The sequence below is a fragment of the Notamacropus eugenii genome, chromosome 5, assembly GCF_028372415.1.
Source record: "Notamacropus eugenii isolate mMacEug1 chromosome 5, mMacEug1.pri_v2, whole genome shotgun sequence".
NCBI lineage: Eukaryota > Metazoa > Chordata > Mammalia > Diprotodontia > Macropodidae > Notamacropus > Notamacropus eugenii.
This window is the reverse complement of record NC_092876.1, coordinates 409145748-409162304: the sequence shown is the minus strand read 5'-3', so window position 1 is coordinate 409162304 and position 16557 is coordinate 409145748. Positions and strand designations below refer to the sequence as shown.

At 39.1% G+C, this 16557-nt stretch overlaps 1 protein-coding gene across 5 annotated transcripts in view; it reads left to right on the top strand.

The window, feature by feature from the left end:
• The window catches only part of TBC1D8 (TBC1 domain family member 8), a 133321-nt gene extending 117298 nt beyond the window's left edge, over nucleotides 1–16023 (top strand). For all 5 annotated transcript variants that reach the window (XM_072614684.1, XM_072614688.1, XM_072614686.1 and 2 more), the window contains exons 11-20: nucleotides 1636–1753; nucleotides 4360–4645; nucleotides 5937–6066; nucleotides 6187–6285; nucleotides 6573–6641; nucleotides 11190–11430; nucleotides 11912–11977; nucleotides 13063–13152; nucleotides 13680–13777; nucleotides 14853–16023. In XM_072614684.1, the coding sequence (XP_072470785.1) occupies nucleotides 1636–1753; nucleotides 4360–4645; nucleotides 5937–6066; nucleotides 6187–6285; nucleotides 6573–6641; nucleotides 11190–11430; nucleotides 11912–11977; nucleotides 13063–13152; nucleotides 13680–13777; nucleotides 14853–15290 (1635 nt within the window). In that variant the 3' untranslated portion in view covers nucleotides 15291–16023. The remainder of the gene's footprint in view (nucleotides 1–1635; nucleotides 1754–4359; nucleotides 4646–5936; nucleotides 6067–6186; nucleotides 6286–6572; nucleotides 6642–11189; nucleotides 11431–11911; nucleotides 11978–13062; nucleotides 13153–13679; nucleotides 13778–14852) is intronic.
• Nucleotides 16024–16557: the final 534 nt, after the last annotated feature.

Here is a 16557-nt window from a genome sequence, read left to right as displayed (position 1 = left end):
ATGAAAACCAAGCAGCAAAAACAGCTCCAAAGTAGATTGTAGAAGTTTGTGGCATCTGAAAATTGAAGATGTTGAACTTTACTTTCCAGGGAATAAGCAGGATTAGGGTGAACTAGAAGCTGTACACAAACATTGAATGGTTTGGGGCACATTGCGATTTTCCTTAGACTTTTGGGTGTCTACCCAATTAATGGGGATCACGGCAGGCAGACTTGTATGGTGATCTACCCTGATTTGATGCAACAAACTTGCCCAATCACAGTGCGTCTATTTTATAAGCACGAATGTGGGTGGGGTTTCTTTTGATATTTTCTAACCCTGTCACCTAATATCTGAAAACTAACCAATGATCCCATTAGCGAGCATTCATTCAGCACCTCCCTCACATGCCCAGCACTACGTGGCAGGCCCTGGGGCCCATGAACAAAAATGAAATTGGCCTTGCTCAGGTTGCTTTCCCTCTCCCTTTGTGTTACAATGGTAACCTCTTGTCTCCTCACACAGGGCCTCTTTCCTACGCCTTCTCTGCTCAGAAATCTTCATTGGTTCCCAGTTGTGTGACTCAAAGTTTAAATTCCTTTTCTTGACATTCAGGGCCCTTTGTTGTGTAGAACCATCTAAAGCTTCCAGCCTTACTTCATTTTACTCCCTTCCATGCATATTATATTTAAACAAAATTGTTTTACTGCCCCAAATGAAGCCTATTATTTACTAGTGGAGGCTGCTCGGTGGCGCTGCAGACAGAGCGTTGGCCTGAAGTCAGGATAGATTGTTCAGTCTTTATTTAGTCGTTTCCGACTCCGTGTGACTCCATTTGGGGACTTTCTGGACAAATATAATGGAGTGGTTTGCCATTTCCCTCTTCAGCTCATTTTATAGATGAAGAAACTGAGACAAACAGAGTTAGGTGATTTACCTAGGAACATATAGCTAGTCAATGTCTTCCTGACTCCAGGCCTGGCACTGTCTACCCACCGTGCCACTAGCTGCTCCAGGATAGATAGACCTGAATTCAAACAGGGTCTGTTTGCCTTTGGGCAAATTACTTAACCTCTGCCTACCTCAGTTTCCTTATCTGTAAAGTGAATATAATTACCTCACAGGGTTGTTGAAGACCAAGTGAGATAATTTATGTAAAGTGTTTTGTACGGTGCCTAACACATAGTAGGTATTTAATAAATGTTGATTGATGATTAGCACATACTAGGAGCTTTCTAAATCCATGTCCCCTTATTTCCCCACTGCCATCATACCTTTTCTTAATATCACTCTCTGTGTCTAGAATATCTTCTTTCATCTTCATCTGAATTCTTACCCATCCTTTAAAATCAAACCCAGATGTCGCCTTTTCCACGAAGGCCCATTAGTAATAACCTTCCCTTTTTATGTGGCACTTTGTTTTTCAACTCTAATGAACTTTAAGTGTAGTATTATATATTATAGTTATATGTTCGTGTCTTGTACTCCCGCACTTGACTGTAACTCTGTGAGGGCAGGTGCTGTCTTAGGTAAACACTGTTTCTCTCTCATTGTCTCATGCACTGCTCTAGCTCTAGCAGATACAGTACATTTCTTGAATGAATGAACTAAACTGAGTGGTTGGTAATCTCTTTGTTCCCTGTGAATTCTGTGCAGTCGATGAACATTCTGACATCTGTGTTACTCCTATATGCCAAAGAAGAAGAAGCCTTTTGGCTGCTGGTTGCTGTGTGTGAACGGATGTTACCAGATTACTTCAATCATCGAGTCATAGGTAAATGACTTCCATTTGTACTACTTCTGTAGCTAGGAATAAATACAGTATTAATGGCAAAGTCAGCATATATGGACTAGATAAAGAGTTTTAGTATTTAGAACTAAAGTGTCAAACTTCCACACCTGCAAAATTCCCCTTAGGGCTGGAACAAGATTAAAATGTAATTGGGAAATGTTTAACAAAATAATTAAAAATATAATATGTAGATAACATCAATTTGTAGTTTTCTAAGTCAGTATGGGGCCTGCAGGGATCCATTTCTGTTTGAGTTTCATGACCCTGACTTGGAGAATTAATTAAGCACCTTTTTACTGTATTAAGGCTAGGACAGCTAGGTAGATAGATAGATTGCTGGGCCTGGAGTCAGGAAGACTCCTTTTCCTGAGTTCAGATCTGGCCTCAGACACTTACTAGCTGTGTGACCTTGGGCAAGTCACTTAACCCTGTTTGCTTCAGTTTCCTCATTTGTAAAATGAGCTTTAGAAAGAAATGGCAAACCGCTTCAGGATCTCTGCCAAGAAAATCCCAGGTAGGGTCCCACAGAGTTGGGCACAACTAAATAAAAGCAGCTTCATTAAAGACTGCCCCAAAATTGGAGGGCATACTTTCTTGCCTTCTTTTATTTGCGGTAATAATTCTTATGTACATACAAGTTTTAAAATTTTTTCTGTTTTTAAATTAAGGAAAATTTACCCTGTCTTCATCCTAACCACCTGTGCTCCCCCCATGAAAAACCAAACTCATGTAATGATTATGCATTGTCAGGTAAACAAACTGCTGCATTTGGCAATGCCCCTCCCAAAAAGAAAAGATAATGCTCTTCAACCTGCTGTCATATATGTCAGTCTGCATTCTGCGCTCATCACTTCTCTGTCACGTAGACACTACATTGATCAGAATTCTTAAATCTTCAGAGTTGCTTTTCTTTACACAATTGTTGTCCTCCTGGTTCTGCTCTATTCAGGTTTTTTAAACAACTCAATTTAAAGAAAATCTACATTCAAATAGTGATTGAATGTCATCAGTGACTGTAGACAAACTAGATAATTCACAGTACAGGGTAAAGTTTTATTTATGTCTTAACTCTATCTCATTTGGCATTCTTTGTTTATCAAAATAACATAAGTGGCAACTCTTCATTTTACCTTCCGTGGTGTTATAATCATAGATATCAAGAAGGTAGGCTGGACAACATAGAGAATGACTTCTTGTTCACTTGTTCAGCCACGTCTGACTCTGTGACCCCATTTGGGATTTTCTTTGCAAAGATGTTGGAGTGGATTTTGCCATTTCCTTCTCCAGATTATTTTTGCAGATAAGGAAACTGAAGCAGAATTAAGTGACTTGCCCACGGTTACACAGCTATTAAGTGTCTGAGGCTGGATTTGAACTCAGGTATATGAGTTTTCCTGAATCCAGTTTCAGCACTCTGCACTATGGCGCCACCTAGCAGCCCTATACAATTACTACAGTCATATGCACAAAAACCTGGAAGGCACATTCAGATCCAAAGCAATGGCTTTCTTGGTCCTTAAGGACAGATAATGAAACCTACCTTCTTCTTTCCTTAGTAGGGAGGTGAGAAACTAGGAGTATGAAGTATATGGTGCCTCATGTGGTGGCTGCATCAATTTTGTCTATTTTTTTTTCTTAGTTACAAGGGAGGACTCTATGGTAAGAGTTATGTTGAGAAATGAAAATTTAAAAATTTGGTAGAAATCTGAACTTTGAGTCTTACAGATGAAGTTAAGATCCAACAGGCAGAGGTGGTCTTGGGATCAGAGACCTGAGCTCAAGTCCTGGCTATGACATATATACCATGTCATACTAAGGCTGTGTGGCCCTGGGCAAACCAGTTAGCCTCTTAGCACCCCGGACACCATCCAAGATAATAAATTGCAAAGCAGGCACATAAATAAGCAATGGAAAAGGCAGTGATTCACTACACACATAAAGTCAAAAGTTCAGGTTTTTTAAATGCTTAAGTTATATCAATTGTTGGCTATTAATTGCTGATACGTGGTAAATATCAATACATCTTCCGTAATAGATTTTTTTTTTTTTTTTGCTTAGGGGATTTCAGGACATTTGGGAGAACTGAGTTTGGGGTTCTTCTTTTTGGATGGGTAGGGTAAGCAGAGAAGGATACGGGAGATTCAGGAATGAAAAACCATTGGCTATATAGTGGAGACTAAGGGTTGGTTTATGACTGAAGTTGTGAACTAGCCAGGAGGGGAATCCCTAATGTCTTCACAGGGACTTAACAGCCCTGGTTGCTACCTAGTTTTGTGGGCAGTAGAACCAGATGAAGAAAAATGGTCCTGGCTGCTTTTTCTTATGAGAAGCAGAAGGATGGTACAGCAGATAGAACAGTGGGCTTCAGTTCAAAGATCTCAGATACTTCCTAGCTGTGACCTTGGGCTAGTCAACCTCTTTGCCTGTTTTCTCAACTATAAAATGGAGACAATAGCACCTAACTCAATGAGATGTTGTAAAGATTGAATGATTTTTGTGAAGTACTTAGCACAATGTCTGACACATAGCAAGCACTATATAAATGCTTCTTCCCTTCCCCTTGACTCTGACCCCAATGTTTGTTTCAGGGGCCCAAGTAGACCAGTCAGTCTTTGAGGAACTTATAAGAGAGAGACTTCCAGAACTGGCTGAACACATGAAGGATCTGTCCACTCTGGCTTCCATTTCCCTTTCATGGTTCCTGACCTTGTTCCTCAGCATCATGCCTTTAGAAAGTGCTGTAAATGTTGTAGACTGTTTCTTCTATGATGGGATCAAAGCCATCTTCCAGCTGGGGTTAGCTGTGCTAGAAGCAAATGCAGTGGAGCTGTGTAGCAGCAAAGATGATGGCCAAGCCTTGATGATCCTTAGCAGGTTGGTGACCTTCCCATCAGACCATGGGATTTATGACTTGTCCTAAAACAAACTGTTGGGGATGGAGGGGGAGGGAAATTACATCGAAGCTGTTGTGTTGAAAAGTTGCTTAAGGAAATACCACAGGAACAGCAAGGGGAGCGAGCTGATTTCATGCTGCTGCTGCCTTATTTTCAGCATTTGGATTCAGGAGTTGATATGCTGCTTGTGATTGATCATTTAGATGGAGGAACACTCCTACTTTTGTGTGGTGTGGAACACTACTCACCTTCTACTTCTCCTACAGTTCTAGATATGGGAGCTCCCCCTTCTTTGGACTTACCCTTTACATTGTGAAAAAAGGATCTCAGAAGGTCAAAGGCTTTATGTGCTTACTAAAAGAAAGCTCACCTCTCTGGTTCTACACTGATGTAGCTAGCCTTCAGGTCTGATCAAGAGCATTTTAGAACACCATGTGAAACAAAGGGGAGAAAAAGACCTCATATTTGAACTTGAGCAGTAGGTGTGGTAGTTAATAATTTGGTTGCTAGACTTCACAATCTGAAGGGCAATGTTCTGGTCTTGACTTTTTCACTTGGACAAATCATTTAACCACTCTGTGTCTGTTTCTTTTTATGAAGATCAAATGGGATCAGTGTGAAAGCACTTTGGAAAAATAGAAAGCATTTAACTGTTGTTGTTTTTGTCTTAAAAAGGTGAGCTCATTGGGGTAAAGGATATTTTAAAAAATCGTGATACACAAAACAGAAGGAATCAATAAAGCATTTCATTACTGTTATCATATGAATAATAATATTAATTCTATATACAGACAGATCTTTCACAATATGCCATGCCTCCAATCAGCTTGAGAGAATTCACTAAGGAGTTACTAGTCTTTATTGAATGGTATCACAAAATAGTTTATCATTTTTCTTTTTTTTCTTTTAAAATATATAATGAGCTGCTGATATAAGCTTCCGCTCAGAACTGGATTTGGCTACCTTTCTGATGTTCACATTAAAAAAAAAAATTCTCTGTAGGTTTGCCCTTTAAGTAGTTTTAGTATCTTTACCAGTTTTAAAATCTACAAAATGCATTTCTCTCTTTGGAAGTTCGAAAGCTACCTTTCATATATATATACATTTCAGTCATTAGGTATGTATTAATGTTGTAGTTTTATTTTTTAAAGGATTTATTTCAACATTGAGAAGCTGCATCTTTACCATTAAAACTAGACTATATAAAAGGGGGTGATAGCAAGCTGCGTGGGTGACAGCATGTCTTTGAATGGGTTGGTGGTTCTATTTAGGTTCCTGGATCATGTTAAAAATGAAGAAAGCCCTGGACCACCAATTGGAAATCATCATGCCTTTTTCTCTGATGATCAGGAACCTTACCCTGTGACAGATATAGCAGATCTAATTCGGGATTCCTATGAGGTAAGAAGGGCCACCACTGGTCTATCCTGGATTTTTTTTTTTTTTAAGGAAGAATAGATTTTGTATTCAAAAGCTATTTCTATACGTGAAGGTATTTTTCAAATATATGTCTTGCTGCAGAAATTTGGAGACCAGTCAGTGGAACTGATTGAGCATATGCGCTGCAAACACCGGATCCGAGTTCTCCAAGGTCATGAGGACACAACAAAACAAAATGTTGTAAGTGATGTGCTGCCCAGAATGGTTGCCGTGGAGTGAAGCTGGGCATAGGGTGGGAATCACAATCTTGCATGACATTCCACATTAACTTTCTAGAACTATCAGATCACTCCATAATATCACCAGCCATATATGAGTGATTTTTGGGAAAGGGTACATTGCATTTCAAACTTTTGTGCATGAGTGAGCCCAATTTTCCAGACTTCCCAAGTGACCTACTGCTGCATTCTCTTCCCCAACAGACAGAAGCAGGTATTCATGCCACACTTTTCTTTCCTTTTCTTAAGCTCCGGGTTGTTATTCCAGAAGTATCAATTCTCCCTGAAGATTTAGAGGAACTCTATGACCTATTCAAGGTATGAATGTGAAGGAGTTAAAGTAAAACTTCAGGTTGTTTCATGATTATGATACGTCAATTCATAGCTGCTTTTGAAAATGATGTGTTCTATAATCTAGAAGAACTGTCAACTGAGGTGCTTGTGGTTCCTTTGCTATCTCCAGTTAGTGTTTTTTTTAATATATTTGTTGTTGTTCAGTCACTTCAGTCATCAACTCTCCATGGCTCCACTTCGGGTTTTCTTGGCAAAGGTACTGGAGTGGTTCACCATTTTCTTCTCCAGCTTATTTTACAAATGAGGAAACTGAGGCAAATAGGGTTAAGTGACTTGCCCAGTGTCACACTACACACTAAGTGTCTGAGGCTGGATTTGAACTCACAAAGATGAGTTTTCCTCACTTCAGGCTTGGCATTCTGTGCACTATGGCGCCACCTAGCTTCCCTTTGTTATAGAAGCCAATAACCAAATTAGGGAGCATTCTGAGCTTGGGAACCATCAGGAGAGGCTGAATTTTAACTCGAACTGTTAGAAGTATAGTGACAACTCACTCACCCGGGAACCCCTAGATTCTACAACATAGCTGCAAACTCAGTAATAACAGGCCTCTGAGTAGTCAGAATAGGTGTTACAAAGTTTATGTGGTTCATGCTTCATTCACATTTTAGCAGCCCTAATTTTAGGCACAATTTGAACAGGTTTACTTGTCTGGTTTTCCAGCATGCAGGTAAAAAAAAAAAAAGCCAAAGAATGAGGAAGAGTGTGGTATGGGAAGGATAGCAAGAAATGATCTATGACAGAATGTCAGAGGGGAATCCATGAAAAACAGATACAGGAATTAAAAAAAATCATGACATCATTTAATCAGGAGCACCATACTTCAACAGGTTCAGGGGCTTGTGTTTCAGCAGAGTAAAGTCATGACTGGTTATGACTTTGAAAGGTCTGACTGTTCAATATGCTGTGCATTGTAAATCAAGTTAGTGTGGTACATTTAGGAAGATTTCTGTCAAAAAGTTGTTGGTTTTGCTTATTTTTACAACTTTTTTGTTTTTTCACCCAAACATTAGCTGGAAGATTTGCTTTTTACACCAATGCTGGATAAATGAGGTGCTATACCTAATTTGTGCCACACTGGGTTTTGTATTTGGGAAGCAGGTACTTATTTCTTGGGGATAACAATAAATAAGGTTAACAAGGGAAATTGAGGCCCTGTCCATGATCATACAGCTATTAAGAATTGGAGTTCACTTTTGGTGCAGACAGTAGGCCCTGTGCACACTGCTTTGAAAATGGTTATTTTTTTCATATAAGTAATTAAGCTGATCAGTACTGTTGCCTAATAATCTTTTCCATTCATGACAATGGCTAACATGTATACAGTACTTTAAGGTTTACGAAGCACTTTACAAATTATTATCTCTGTGAAGTTACTATTATAACCCTCACTTTACAGATGAGGAAATTGAGGCAGATAGGTGTCTTGCCCAAAGGCCAAATTTAAAGTCAGGTCTTCCAATTATTGTACTCGAGTCAACTAGCCTAATTTCAGTCTGATAGAGGAAGAAGCAACAATGCAAACAGCCTGTACAGGATAGAGAAGGTACTAGATTAAGGGGGTTGTTAAAAGCTTCCTATAAAGGGTAAGATTTTAGCTGGAACCTGAAGGAAGCCAGGAGACTGAGATGAGGAAGGAGAACATTCCAGGCATGAGGAACGGTGAAAATGCCCGGATTTGGAGACTGAGTATCCTGCTGAAGGGACAGTAAGGGGTCCAGTGTCATCAAACACGGTGAGGTGGGGGGTGGGAGGGAAGAAGTGAGACAAGAAAGTGAGGTGTACTATGACTGGAGATTGTTTTGAAATACTTTGACCATCAGGATTTTAGTGTTCAAACTGGAGGTGACAGGAAGCCCCTATAAGTTACTGAGTGGAAGATCACTGATAGGTAGCTAGAGAATGGACTGGACTAGAGACTTCCATAAGGCAGGCAGGTGAACCACCCAGTGGACTGTTGCAATACTGTATTTCACTGCATCATCATCATCGCCACTGCACAATCGTTGCACTGGTTTGTTTTTTTTTCCAGTCCAAAAATTGGTTTATAACCTTTCATAGTGTAATTGTTGCATGGTATAATTGTATTCTATTCTGCTTAAAAGGTAAACAGAGCAGCAGCATATTCACCAATGGCATATGGATAGACACTTATCTCTCACACATTTGTGAGCCGTGAGCCTGAAATTCTCAGCATACATTCTCAGTATTCAATTTTAATGTATATTCATGAGTATTCTGTGCTTGCACCAGACAGTTTAGTAATAAATGTTTTTAAGTACTACTGGCACAATTTTATTTAAATTTTTTTAAAAAGCTTCACCTAATGGTCACACCCCACCTGTTTTGCAAAAATTCCATCATAAAATCTATAACAGTTATGCAGTGAAATGCAGTCACCCAGACGTGAAGTGATGGGGGTCTGTGCCAGGGTGGTGGCAGTGTCATGCAGGTGTATGCAAGATATTACAAAGGTACAATGTTCAGGATCTGGCAACAGATTAGATATGTGTGTGGGGTGAGAATGTGAAAAAAAATGAGCTGATGATGGTACCTATCTAGGTTGTGAGCCTGGGTGGCTAAGAGGAAAGTGGTGCCCTTGACATTAATAGGGAAATGTGGATGTGGGGAGGGCTGGGGGAAAGATGAGATTAGTTTTGCACATGTTGAGTTAAGACGTATATAGGATATTTAGTTCAAAATGCTGAATAGGCAGCTGGAGATGCAAGACTGGAAAAGATTAGGGCTGACAGTAATATTTCACAAGTATTGGCATAGATGATGAGATCCATGACGGTGGCTGAGACAACCAAACAAAATAGAGGAAGAGGGCCCAAGATCATAGGTCCATGGGATTCCCCACATTAGCAGGCAAGATCTAGAGGAAGATCTAGCACATGAGACTGAGGAGTCCTGTTTACTGGTCATAGCAGGTAAAATCAGAAGACTAGCAAAAGAATCAAGAAAAGGATGACCAAGTGTCAGAGACTCCTGTATAGGGGTCCAGAAAGAAAAGAACTGAGAAAAGGCCATTGGATTTGTCAGTGAAGAAATAGTAACTTTGTAGAAACATTTTGGTTGAACAATGAGCTCAAAAGCCAGTATAGTTAAAAAAATGAGAGACAAAAAAGTGGAGGCACCTATGTACATGGTCTTCTCAAGTTTAGCTACAAAAGGGGAGGGATATAATAAAATATTTAGGAGTATCAAGCAAGGTTATTTTTAAGGATGAGGAAAACATGACCACATTTGTAGTTAGTAGAGAAACAGCTAGTAGATGAGATTGAAGGAAGACAGTTGGGATGACAAAGGGACAATTTGGAGAAGACAGGTTGGAATGGGATCACTTGAGCTTGTAGATTAAGTCTGCCTTGGCAAGAAGGGCCCCTCTCGATGCAAGACAGAGATAAATCAATAAGGATTTACAAGGTTCCAAGTGCTGTGCTAAGTGTTGGAGACACTTAGCTTCTGAGGGGTAGAGAGAAGACAGGTAGCAGAAAACATGGATGACACATAATGAGATGACCTGGGGGGAGAAGAGAAAGCTCTTGGCAAATGAACTCAATTTCTTTCAGTAAATGAGAACCAAAACTTTGAGGAAGGATGAAAAGAATAGAAAAGCCACTACAGTGAGTGGGATAAATTAATTAGGGTGGCATAAAAAGATTTTTACAGCACTGAGGTCCCAGTTCAGGTTCTGTAACAGATTCATAGTAGACTGAGCCAGAAGTTTCGTGGTTTTTTCTTGCTTGTTCAGTAGCCTGTGTATAGGAAGAATAGGCGGCATGAATGGTGGGAGTGATCCAAGGCTGAGGCTTGGCAGGGCAAGATAGTGATGAGAACAAGGGGGACTCAGGAGGAGAGAGAGTAGAGTGGAACTGATTCACCAAGAGATCAAGATAAGGAAAGGAAGAGTGAATCTCGTGTAGGGATGATGGCCCAGGAGGGAGGTTGAAGGATTTAACTTCATGGTGTGGGGTTTCAAGTTCAGAATTGATGGAAGTTGTGCATTTGTGATGGCAGGATCAAAAATATGACCATCTTTGTGGCTAGAGCATTTGAGGGAGTCATCTGTATGAATGCCAAAGTCACGGAGTATGAAGCCCAGTTGGGGAGTAAATTTCTATAGAAACAGATTGATAAGTTAACAGATTTGCTGTGAAGAGCACTGGATCTGGAGGAAAGGAACCTATTCTGGTTTCAAATCTTTTTGCTTCTGTGACCATAAGCAATTCACTTCCCTCTTTTATAAAATGAAGTTGGTCAAAGACTCTCAAGTTCTTTCTAGTTCCAAATCTGGATTTGCCAGTGGTCACAAAGCCTTTAAGTGGCACAGTGAAAATGGCCCCAAAGTGCTGTTGTTTCATTTATGCCACCCTTCTCTGCCTCTAATCCTGACACTACCTTGAATATAAAATTAGACAAGCTATGAATGATTCACCTTTCCCCTGGCTCCTAAAGGCCTTTACTCTAGTGGCTCATCTTTATATGTAACTTTTATTTTTTTTAAAGAGAGAACATATGATAAGCTGTTACTGGGAACAGACAAGTCCTGCATTTCAACACCATGATCCCAACAGACCATATGCTGAACAGTATCTGATAGATGCTCAACAGTTCACCAACCTTTACAAGCTCGTCTCTCCATGGACATGTGGTGCCCACACTGAGATCCTGGCTGAAAGGACCTTTCGCCTCCTGGATGAAAACATGGATCATCTTATTGCATTCAAAGGATTTGCTATCTGCCTAGGTAATACTACATGGGGTAGTTAACATTATACTAGTCTTCTTTCCAGAAAGTATTTGTGATGACAAGTAGATCATATGGTTAACAGGTGATATTACTCTCTCCCTATTGTCTTGACAAGTTTGAAGGTAACTGTTAAAGTACAGACTTCATTAATGAAGACTACAGCTGGGGGGGAGCAGGTACGGAAAGCACCGAGATTTCTGAGCTCATGTATACTCATGACAATGATGCATTTGTTCAGTGCTATGTTTTCATTTGACAAAGGATTTTATTCTAGCTCTTTTACCTAAAAAAAAGTTAGATTGGAGAAAGCTGAGAACTATTTTGCAGAGTTTCGTTCAAGTTTCAAATTTGCTAAAAATTTGTAGAAATCTTTTTCAAATGTGGAGTTGTCAAAAGTAATGCATACAAAAGTGAACTGTTTTTACCTCTATGGTGGGAATATTGTATAACAGTTTTATTTTCTACTTCTCATTTGCAGATATTATGTACAATGGAGAAATGAATGAAAAAATAAAACTACTATATAGGCTTCATCTCCCCCCTGGTAAGATATGTAGATCAATAAAAGCTGTCTTTAGTCTACCCACAGTTATGGTGAGCACATTTCCCTCTTCTATGTTTTAGGTGATATGTTCTAAACCTAAGTATTACAAAGACACTCAAGGACTCTACTGAAGATAGAAAGCAGCTGATTCTTTTTTAGTCTGAAATAACTTTTTCTTAGTTTTGCAAAGCTTAGTTAGAAGAAATGGGGTTTGGGGACCAACCTGCTGATTATCCTGCTTTTCCTCCCCAAGTGAGCCTGTTTAGGTCATTGTGATGGCTACAGGGGAGGACGGTGTTTTGACTAAACTTCAGAAGTAAATAAGAATAGTTAAGAGCAAGGGACAAATTTGTACTTAAAAAAAAAATAACTGCCAGGTAGTGAGGAACCAAGCTGGGACTTTAACTTGCATATTTTACTCCATGTTGAACTCAGGGCAAATGTGTATCCTGAAAAGCCTTGTCTTGGCTCCATGGACATTGATTATGCATGATTACGAGGAACCCAAGTGAAGCAGAGCGGACATTTCAATCATTAAGTGGCAGTATTTTTATATATAACAGCTTAACATATCAACTTCAAGGTTTACAGTGGATCGTAGTGACATTGTTTCATTTGAAATCACAACAATCTTGTGAGCCACGTACTAATGTTAATCTCATTTTATAGGAAATTTAAAGCCAAGGCAGGTTGTGACTGGCATAAGGCTAGATCAGCTGTAGACACCATCAGTATCCTTTTCCAGCTCTAGACTCAAGATTCTGTGATACGTTAGATCCATTATGCCAATTTGCAGAAAGCTGATTAGAAAACCATGTTGCTAATTTAGGCTTCAGTGCCACCTTGTGGAAACTTGACCAATTACATCAGAGTGATGTAAATTACTCAATTTAATAGAATATTCTGATTTTACAAACTGAGAAAATAGTACTTAGTTTTAAAGAAAAGATGTTACTTATTCAAGGTCACATTAGTCAAAACTGGAACTAGACCCCAGGTGTCCCTAACATTAAACTGTAATAAAGAACTAGTTTATTTTAAAGAAAATTAGATGAGAATTGAAATGCTATTTTTTTTTTTTAAAGCTCTCACTGAAAATGACAAGGATAGTCAATCACCATTAAAGAATCCACTACTGTCAACTTCAAGACCCCTGGTCTTTGGAAAGTCAAATGGTATGTACTGATTTTAATCTTTTAAAATGTTTCCTTTAGACAAGATACTCTAGATGTTAGAGTGACATTTCTCTACAGCCCCCCCCACCTGACCTAGTCATCCCCATCTTCCCCAGTAGTCTGCTATGCTGATTAGTGGCTGCCTTCTCCTAGCTATCATGCTATCTCTCCTCTCCCCAATAAAATACAGAGATTGTTTGTCCTTAACCAACTCCAGGTCCTTGTTCATCTCCGTAACTATGTGGGAAGAAATTAAAAGCTATTAGTCATTAGCAGTATCTCCACACAGGACAGCATAGTCACACGTCCTCAATACCTTATTGCATTGTTCTTCTCTGTCTCCTTTTTCTCACTGGGACCTGTCCTAAGTGACTGGTATATACTTGAAAATCCCAAGGATATGAGAGTCCTAGGAATAAAACTGGAAAAGCTAAACATTATCTTTATGGTTCCCCTGTATTGTTAGCCATTATGTTCCCCCTTGCTTTTACTGAATGGTTTTAACATTGTTTTCCCTTTGTCTCAAGGTGATGCAATTGATTATCAGAAGCAGTTGAAGCAGATGCTTAAGGATTTAGCTAAAGAAAAAGATAAAACTGAAAAAGAATTGCCCAAAATGAGCCAGGTAATAGGTTTATTATTCCAATATACATAAGATTCTACGTTCCTCTGCATGTTTAGAACTGTCATTTAGCTTAATATTTATGGCACCTTCCCCTAACTCAGCCGAAGCCGTACTAGAGCTAGAAATCTGTCGAGCTTGGTGGGACACTCTTGCTTCCACTGCCCTAGGCTTCAAAAGCCCAGGTCACTTTCAACTGAAGTATTCAAGCCTGCAGTGTAAAGACCACAAATTACGTTTTTATCTTAAGTAACCTGCACCAAAGTTACTACCTCTCATGGCCTAGTAGGTCCCATTGGGATTGTTTAAGGCATGCCAGGAAGGTAAAGCTGACAGGTCCTACCGTGCTAGGAAAGGTGTGGATACAAGGCCCTAGGTTTACAGTATCCTGTAATAAGTCAAACATGGTTCTAGAGGACTGAGGTTGGAACAGAATTGCTTTTAGGAGAGAGAAAGGCTACATATTTGGAAGTCATGGTGGGACTTTTCAATTATTTTTATATTATGTACCATTATTTTGAAGCCAAAAAAACCAATATATCAGGTTCTTTCTATCTGTAAGGTTCTTGAGGGTTGCTTCAGTTTTCAAAAGGAACTGAGAATTAAGTGCGTAAAGAGGCTTCCACATTTAAGTACAAATTCCAACTGGAACACGTCTTATAATTTTAGGAGCAGAGTTCATAGTATAGTAAAGAATGTTAAGAGTAAATACATGGTGAGTTTAAAAGGTGACTCATCTTTGATGAGCTTGTTGAATGAATCAATCTAGATAAGTCCAGAGAAATTTTTTTGACAACTCAAGTTTTTGAAAGGGTAGGTCTTCTAAAATTCAAATCACTGAAGGTCTGTTCAGTGCTTGATAGTCTTAAAACTGTAACCCTTATGACTGCTTGAGCAGTCTTGTATCTTATGTGTAATGTGGCCACATAAAATCACATACATAATCCTCAATCTGCATTTGCTACTGTGATTGATTCACTAGGCTGATAATCCATTCCTTCCTTCTAAAAGTATAAACAGCCATTAATAAGATTCTTTAATAGAAAGTGTTCTAATTACTTCCTCCTTTTCTTTTCAGAGAGAATTCATCCAGTTCTGTAAAACTTTATATAGTATGTTTCATGAAGATCCAGAGGAAAATGATCTCTATCAAGCTATTGCCACAGTAACTACTTTGTTACTGCAGATAGGAGAAGTGGGGCAGAGAAGCAGCAGCTCAGGCAGCTGTTCTGACGAGTATATGGAGGATGTTCAGACAGAAGCATCTGCTTCCACCTCTGACCAGGACTCAGTTTTTGCTGACATAGGGAAGATGCCTCAGAGATATTCCCAAGCATTATCTGTGACAGAAGGGGATTGGACTGTCTCCCTTGAACATATTTTAGCTTCACTTTTGACTGAACAGTCATTAGTAAACTTCTTTGAAAAGCCACTAGACATAAAATCTAAACTTGAAAATGCCAAGATCAATCAGTATAGTCTCAAAACCAATGAAATGAGCCGCCAGTCTGAGTAACGGACATCACAGCACACTGTAGCACACAGCACCACCGTTCTGCTGAGTACACTGGAGGATGCTATACCAAAGCACATGTTGCAAACAAGGCTGCTTCTCCGTTTCTTAGCGTACTAGTTAGAATAGTGAGCACTGTCCAAATGTCAGATTGAGTTAAGTTTTACAAACTTGAGGGATTATAGAAGTATCTTGATAAGACAGCAACCAAATGAAAACTGGAGACAAAGAAATTGTAAGCTTTATTTTATTTTATTGGACTTGGACAGAAGTTGTTCATTCCTTTATCAAATCTCTAACCAATTCTAGCTAAGGACCCTGAAGCAGACAGAGCAGAGCAGGCTATGCTCGTGGCTGTTCCCTATTTGTCTCCCAATGTTTAAGCTACAATTTCATTTCAGAGTTTGCTGCTGCTTACCTCTTGCACAGAGGGATAACTATTTTTTTTAGAGCACTTCCCCTACCAATGAATGTAAAAGATGTTACTCAGTGAGATTTGGGGTGTTTGGGGGGGAAGAACTAATTCATGTCCAGGTTGATGAGCTACTGTTTGCAATTGGCTTTTTTTTTTCTTTTTGCACTAATCCTGAAAAATCTGTTTCAATGCTGGTAATTGAAACTGTTTTAATATTTTGGGCTGTATTCCATTTGTATGTCTTGCAAAGAAAAGTGTACAAACCGTGCTTTTGATGTTGTTTCCCCAAAAGCAGTTTTTAATAATATTCTTTTGTATTGACTTGTTGTTTTCTTTAAATTACTTGAACACTTTTCACAGCCATGTCCTTTTCTATAAGAACCCTTTAAGCACACACACAAACTTAGAATTTGGACAAAGCAATAATAGAATTTGGGAGCTAAAAGACCTTGGCTAAAACCCAGTCTGGTCCAGACTACCAATCATATTTGTGAAACACTTCCTTTTACAGTATACTCTAAACATACTGCATTTCATCTCCATTACAAGACAGATAAAGAACCTTAACCTTTCAATTCAATGAAATTTTACATAATAGTTTTATGATTAGTTTACAGAGTTATCAATCCCTAAAACAACAGACACTAAGCTCCTCCCTTGTGTGTTTGTAGTACCAATGCAATATTCACAGTACCATTCATTACAGGTGTGAAATGGGAAAAGAAAGTCAACATGACGAGGAGCCATCAACACTACTTGTTTTTTGGATTTTACAAAAAGAAGTTTGTCACAAACCAATGCTGGCAGATATCCACTACAACCAGATGCACAAATCATTAACAATCCTTTATATCA